The sequence below is a fragment of the Larimichthys crocea genome, unplaced genomic scaffold (genome assembly GCF_000972845.2).
Source record: "Larimichthys crocea isolate SSNF unplaced genomic scaffold, L_crocea_2.0 scaffold380, whole genome shotgun sequence".
Lineage (NCBI taxonomy): Eukaryota > Metazoa > Chordata > Actinopteri > Sciaenidae > Larimichthys > Larimichthys crocea.
Genome location: NW_020854986.1, coordinates 149,940 through 157,901, shown reverse-complemented (window position 1 = coordinate 157,901; position 7,962 = coordinate 149,940). Strand labels below are relative to the sequence as shown.

At 44.7% G+C, this 7,962-nt stretch overlaps 1 protein-coding gene across 1 annotated transcript in view; it reads right to left on the bottom strand.

Moving 5' to 3' along the window:
* Window positions 1-4,991: 4,991 nt before the first annotated feature.
* The window catches only part of LOC104934018 (cyclin-dependent kinase 5 activator 1), a 3,860-nt gene continuing 889 nt past the window's right edge, over window positions 4,992-7,962 (bottom strand). Inside the window, exons 2-3 of the mRNA XM_010749577.3 lie at window positions 6,460-6,597; window positions 4,992-6,199 (exon numbers count right to left, since the gene is read on the bottom strand). Coding sequence (XP_010747879.2) covers window positions 5,753-6,199; window positions 6,460-6,597 — 585 coding nt within the window. The 3' untranslated portion in view covers window positions 4,992-5,752. The remainder of the gene's footprint in view (window positions 6,200-6,459; window positions 6,598-7,962) is intronic.

Here is a 7,962-nt window from a genome sequence, read left to right as displayed (position 1 = left end):
AAAAAGAAAGAGAAATAAAGATACTTACCTGAGAACAGAAGAAAACCTAAGAAAAAGAAAGAAATATACTTACCGGGGGACCTGAAAGAAAAAGTTGCGGATACGCAAAACCTAAAAAGAGGAGAAAATGAATATTAATAGAACACTCTGACCGACGCCTGAAGAAGGAACAGTATTTCCGAAACGTTGCGCAAACGGCAGAGTGAAAGCACAAGAGGACCTGTGAGATCCAATTTTTTGAAACAGCACAAACATGTGTTAAACCTAACCCAGTGCAGGGCAATTTAGCCTGTGCTTTATTCAAGCCTCAGTTGTGGAGAGGGAATGTGTGGAGTTTGGAGGTGTTTTTGCTTTTTCTTTGGATTGCGGACACGGAATGTGTGGAGTCTGGAGGCGTTTTATTTTCTTTGGTGGCTTTGGGGGCACAGCGGAGGCACTGTGCATATTGTGGGATTGTGGAGTGGGGAGTGCTTGGGACTCTGCGGACTTGGGAGTGGAGGATGTCCGATGCCTTGGACACGCACGCCAATGGCCAGTGCACCAGATGGGGATAACCCAGCTTTTTTTCCCTTCACCCAACCCTAACCCTAACCACAACCAACAATTTCAACTAGACAGTTACCCCAGGGCCAACCTTTATTATTTTCTAAAAATATGTGAAAAAACCACACCAAACCCAACAACAAAAATTGTGATCCTATTCATAGGCGCGAATAACCGAGACCAGGACCCCAAACTTACTTCTTGCAAACAACTCAAAGCACTTTACAAACAGGCAACAGTCACGTTTCCCAATGCAGATATATATTTCCCAATCATTAACTACTCACCTGATCTCACACCCAAACAGCAAAACAACCTCAAAATCAACAACACAATAGCCACTTACCTACCATTTCTCACAGAAATCCCTCACGACACCTTTACAACAGAACAAGACAAAATTCACTGGAAACCGGATACAGCTAAACGGATCTTTGAAAATTGGTGCAGTCAATTAAATTTATAATCACTGACAAACCTAGACAGGAACACAACACTATAAACCGGGACCTGGGTTGGAGCTCAACATCCAACATCCTCAATCTCTCCTGACTCTTCATACCCTCAACACAGCAAATAACCCTACTGGAAAAAGGTTTGTCCTTCATCCCATGTCCATCCAAATTCGACCAGGAGGAGCTTCATAGGGACCTTCATCAATACCACCGGAGAATAAAACTCATCGAATATTTTCACAAAAAACCCAACCACAAACAGAAACCGTTCATATCCCCTTCAAATTGGGAGCCTACAATACACCAACTCACCCCTTTAACTCGTAACCATCTCATACCAACAGCAGTAAGCTCATACGCCGCTACAGGCCTCCGGCAGATGTCCCAGACAATCTGTTGGAGGCCGAACGCAAGGGCCTTTCCTCACTTATCAAAAACCGCAATATCATCATTAAACCAGCTGACAAAGGTTCGAAAACTGTTATGATGGATCGTCAACAATACACTACTAAAAAATACATTACATCCAAACAAAAGGACTACTTGTACGGCCCAGAAAATCCACGACCCAGACACTTTTACTTACTACCAAAAATCCACAAGGACCCTCAGACCTGGCCCATTCCCTATGAAGTTCCTCCTGGTCGACTAATAGTATCCGATTGCAATAGCTCCACTTACAAAATCTCTGAGTACATAGAACATTTCCTTGGCCCCCTCTCCACAAAACACCCAAGCTACATTAAAGATACATATCATTTCCTGGAGACCATCCGCCCCATGGCTGTCCCAACAAAATCCTATCTATTTACAATCGATATAGATAGTCTATATACCAACATTAATACAACCGCGGGGCTACAAGCAGTAACCTCCATTTTTCGAAAACACCCAGACATTAATAGACCAGACCCAGAACTCATCCAACTTCTAACCATCTGTCTAAACAACAATGATTTTCAATTCAACAACCAAAAAAAGAGAAAAGCATGAGACGACTACTCAAAATGAATGGAGCAGTCTATGAGAAACGGTTTGCACTGACCTAACTCCTCAGAAAAGGCTTTGGAGGCGCTAACTTAATTCCGGTCCCAATGATGGGCACTGTTGGGGTCAGTGTGGTGGCTGCCAGAACTTCTGGAGTAGACAGGGTAACCGAGGTCTTAGCATAAAGCTTGTGGAACTGGGTCATTAAATTACTTAAATGCGAGGCCATGGCTGACTGGAATTCTCCCTGCCTGGAGATATGGGATTCCTGGTCCTGCAGAACTGCTGCCACCTGCCAAGTCTCTGCTGAGTCCATTCTGGCCAGTGTGTACTGTCAGGAACCAGACTTGGACACAGGACTCAGGTGCAGAGAAGGTGTGAGAACAGCAGGCTTTATTAAATGGCAGCAAGGTTCACCTCGTACAAAGTGATAAAATAACAGGGCTATGAAACGTATCAAAATAATAATCGCTCCAGTAGGAGGAAAAACAATTCAAACTATCTATGACTATGAAAAACACTGACTCAAACAAAAGACGCTCCAGCCGGAGGATGACCTAAATTAATAAAGGAAATGCTAAACTTAAAATCACTCCTAAGGAGGAACAGCACTAAGGTGAAAACAGGCTTGAAGATAATTGCTTTGGCTGTGAACTTGAGTCAAGGGCTGTAGTGGATGTACGAAACGAAACATACTGGCAACAAGACAAAGGGAGATGCAGACTATATGAAAAAATGGAGGTAATGGGGAACAGGTGGACACAATCAGGAATCAGGGGAGACAATCAGACCAGTGACACATGAGGAAGAGCAAGTGACCTGAAACGAGAGGAGAGTTACTTTTCAAAATAAAACAAGAAATGACAAGACATGGAGACAGAACAAAAAACCCAGCTTGACTTCACCGCGGTGTGACAACACCCAGAGAGCCTCTCCCACGCTGTGCCACCCACCCCTCTGGTCTTCCCAGAACTTGGACCACCGGCCAGTCGCTTTGAACCCACCCTTAAGCATCCTCCTACTCTGGGGGAGCCCTAACCCAGCACACCAGGCGAACCTGCGCACACACACTTACTGCCTGCACACCCGTGCCCCTGAAGCTTTGTGCCATTAAGTGTCACTACAAACCGGTACCAATTGACTCCAAATGGCCCGAAATGTGCTCTGTGGAGGGGGCGTGGTGCATCAGCTGCAGGAGAGAGGTGTGGAGAGGGCTCAGGAGAGCAGCGCCAGGTGCCAGAGTGATTAGCACACCGGTTTCCTGTTGAACTAATCACTCTCTCCCTTTAAAACACAGTAGCGTGCTGGACCTGGGAGAGAGACACACGAGAGACACACACGCACGGATGCCATTTGAACGTATTGGGATGGACCTCATTGGGCCATTTCACCAGAGTGCACATGGATATCGCTTTGTGTTGGTTCTTGTGGATTACGCAACACGATATCCAGAGGCAGTGCCGATGCGCACCATCTCTGCAAAGAGTGTGGCGCAGGCACTGTTTCAAGTTATCTCCCGAGTTGGGATCCTAAAAGAGATCCTGACTGACTAAGGCACCCAATTTATGTCACAAACACTGAGAGAACTGTACAGATTATTGGGCATCAAGTCAATTCGAAGCAGTGTTTACCACCCTCAAACTGATGGCCTTGTGGAGTGCCTGAATAAGACTTTCAAGTCCATGATCCGTAAGTTTGTTCACAATGATAGTCGCAATTGGGATAAGTGGCTAGATCTTCTGTTGTTTGCAGTGCGCGAGGTACCCCTGAACTGCTGAATTTGCTCCGGGCCGAGGAACGTCAGCAGCGGCTGTACAACAGAAGATCTAGGTTAAGACAATTCTCACCGGGAGATAAAGTGCTTGTATTGCTCCCATCTTCCAACTCAAAATTACTCGCCAAGTGGCAAAGGCCCTTTGTGGTCACACAGCGAGTGAGTAAGGTTGACTATGAGCTTGTGCGATCTGACAGGAGTGGCGACAGATTTATCACCTCAACCTCCTTAAAGCTGGGAGAGAGGCTGAGTCTGTTTCCCTGGTGACGGCAATTACAGAGAGAGATGAGTTGGGGCCTGAGGTACCAAATTGACCAATCCTGCCTCGCTCCTTTGTGAAAACCATCTCTCACCATCCCAGAGAGCCGACATAGCCAGGTTGCAGCATCGTTACGCTGATGTGTTCTCCCCCCTGCCAGGACGCACAAGCCTTATAACACCATGTTGAGAGTCACTCTGGCATGACGGTGCGTTCACGGCCCTATCAGTTACCTGAAACACAAGAGAAAAGTGGTTCAGGCAGAATTGAAAGCCATGTTGGAGATGGGTGTAATAGAGGAGTCCCACAGTGCCGGATGTAGCTCTATCGTTCTTGTAGTTAAGAAAGATGGGTCTATCCGGTGTGTGGACTATAGCAAGGTGAATGATGTTTCACGGTTCGATGGCTATCCTATGCCCCGGGTCGCCAAACTCCTGGATCGCCTGGGCACTGCTCGTTTTTTCATGACGCTAGATTTGACCAAAGGCTAGTGGCAGATTCCCTTATCTCCAGAGTCTAGGGAGAAAACGGCCTTCTACACTCTGTACGGTTTATACCAATTTGTTACACTTCCGTTCGGGTTGTTTGGGGCCCCAGCCACATTTCAACGCCTAATGGCGGCAGCATATGCATCCACATGCTGCATATGCTGCCACCTACCTGGATGATGTTATCATCGTAACACCTGGACGGAGCATGTGCAGCAGGTGGCCGCGGTGCTCGAGTCACTGAGGTGGGCAGAGAACCCAAACAAGTGTGCAGTTGGATTGAGGGAGGTACGATATCTGGGGTACCACTTGGGCGGCGGGCACAGTGGCATCAGTCCACGCCACATGCTCCTTTCTGGGAGTTGCATAATGTAAAACCCTAACCCACATTAGGGGTTTGCACACAAAATAAATGCAATAAGTCAGCAGAAGACAGGAGAATGGATCAGGTGACAGTGAAAGGAAGAAATAATAGGCGACAGACACACAGGTAAGTCATTTATGTCAGTGGTTTGATTTCTATATAAAAACAGTTCAGTTCACCTGACTGGTTTTACATTCAGCCTTCAGACAAGAAAACAGGAGAACAGGAAACCTCAAACTCATCAGATGATTAACGGGTCACATGACCTGTTCATGGCTGCTCTGATTGTGTGACCATTCTTTGAATCTGTAATTCAAATGTAGTCACTGAACTACATTTCCCACAATTACATCACATCACAAGCCTTATGACTTAAGCCAGATTAACACTGTTTGTGTTATAGCGGGTCAAAGGTAAAAGTTCACACCATCAAATCATAAATATGGAGATTGATGGTGTTTTTTAAAGACTAATTTCACTATCCCCAATGTAATAAATAAATAAATAAATAAATACCTTCCCGCAGCACAACATATTAGCAACATATTAAGCTTTCTTTAGCTATGCAATGAAATAAAACAGGGCTAGAGATTGTATGTAAGGTTGCCATGGTAACTCATCTACATCAACAATGGTACAATCAGAAGATACTGTTGGTTTTGATTGATAGCATGCAGTTAAAGTGTCCACTTTTCAATGTCTCTTCAGCAAGAGGTCAAAGGTCACAATCAATCTGACTGTTCAGCAGGTCAGTGTGTCAGTCACCATGGTAACGGTGTTAAAGCTGCAGGTGAAGCCAGTTTACATTCAGACCTCAGCGGGTCGACGGCTGCTGGTCAAGTCTCATTAATTAATTATTATTTAAGTCTCATTTTTCATCTTTTAACGATCCAAATCATCAATCCTGTTTACTCCATCATTCTCTTTCTCCTCCTCATCCTTAACTTTCTGTCTCTCCTCCTCCCTTTCCTGTTCTTTCTCGTTCTTCACTCTCTCTTTCTCCTTCTCCCTCTCCCTCGCTCCTCCCTGTTTCTTCAGGTCCTGAAACACCTCGGTGAAGAAGTGTGGGTCAGCATTGATCCGCAGCATGTCAGCACTCAACCGCTCAATCAGCTCCAGCGCTCGCTCCCAGAATGCATCACGGCTGGACTCCACAAGGAAAGGTTTGAGGGGGTAGGAGATCTCATTGCCCAGGTAGGAGTAGCCCAGGTAGAGGCAAGTGAGGAAGGTGGCATGGAGCTCCTGCTCTGAAGATGTATCCTCATCTACTGCTTCCCTGCACAGCAGGTACACGAAGACCAGACTGGCAGGACTGATGAAGCACTGATCCTACAGGGGAAGAGAACAAGTTGTACTACAGGGAAAAAATTACTGTTACTACATAGACAGGACAGAAAAAAAAAGAAAAAAAAAGAGGGTTAGGGTTAGAACATGAATACTATGGACAAGTTTCAGAGGTCAGAGGAATTTTTTCTGAGGTCAGGACAGTTTCAGAGGTCTGAGGACTAGTTTCAGACTTTTTGCTAGCTTTTTTTGTTGTTAGCTGTTTTTCTAATTGATGACAATTAGAAGTTTAGATAAACACTGACCTGCCAGCCCTGAACCAGCAGCGCTCTGTCAACATTTCTGAACCACAAGACGATCTGATTGGACGACAGCTCCTTCAGTTTGATGCAACGATGACAAAGAAAGTCAGAAAGACAACGAAGGAGCTCACCTGTAGATGCCTACAGAGGAAAGGAGAGGAGACAAGGAGAGACATGATATCACTAGAAAATATGTTATATAAATAAATGGAATGACTTTCAGATACTCAGAATGACATCACAGACTGAAGGAGCTGCAGCTTTGTTATTCGTTATCATATAATTTTGTTTATTTTGTTGTTGCTGATTTTATTATTATAAACAAACTGAAACATTAAATGATGATATTATTTCATCAGCGTGTTTATATTTTGCCAGCCATCTTTCCACTGATCAATTCTGATTAAGCATGAAAACATTTTTTGTCTTGATCACTTTATAATTTTATTTTTCTCATGAATTGACATCCAACAAATTTAGCATCAGCTTGTAAAAACTCTCCTGAAGCTGTCGCCATGGTACACTTAGAAATCAAGTGTAATTATGATTACTGATTATTATGGATGTAACGATGCATCGTGACACGATTAAAATCTGTACAAATACGTGACGACTCGCATCGGTTGACAGAAAAAATGAATCGCGATTCTTGGCGAATGCGAGAGAAGTAGGATATGTTCTTTTTCGTTTTTTTTAAAATTAGAAATAGGTTACGTTGTGGCTGCAGCTTCCACTGCCGCGTCTGCCTTTCTGTGTCACACACACACACACACACACACACACACACACACACACACCTACACACATGCGCAGTAGTGGTAATCGGCGTCAAGCCTGACTGTACTGTAAATGATACCATAACACAGACTCTCCAGGAATTCACGATGTTGCGATTTGCAACTTCAACGCAACTTCAGTGAATCTCCGTGAATTCGGGGGTGTTGCAATTTTAACCAATCACCGTAACTTCTCCGCAACTTCCGCGCAGTCTGCCCGGGGGATTAAAGTCGGGTCAGGGATGGCCGCACGGTGCGGGAGGATCCCCTCATGGGACCTCTCCCCGGCGCTGGCTGGCCCCCGCCGGGCGCATTTCCTCCGAGGTGGTGCGCCGCGACCGGCTCTGCGTTTACAGCGCCCGGACCTCGCCGTTTCCCGGGGCCGTGGACTCTCATTAAAGGGTTAATGAGCTATCGTCTTAATTGTTTTTATTTTCAGTTAGCTCATACTTCAAGCTGAAAGGTAATGGTCAGATCAGCTGCTTGCTGGCAGCCCTAATAAGAACACAAACTGCTTGAGAGTTTCTGTAAAGAGAGATTTTTTTCCTACAAATAAAAAGATAATTTTATTTGGTCATAATTTGTCTGTAGCTCATTTTGATAAAAAAAAAAAAATCGTGAAAAAATCGTATCGTGAACAAAAAATCGTGACTCGAATCGAGTCGTGAGTTGAGTGTATCGTTACATCCCTACTGATTATAAATAAATGTAAATAATTATTTTAATAATT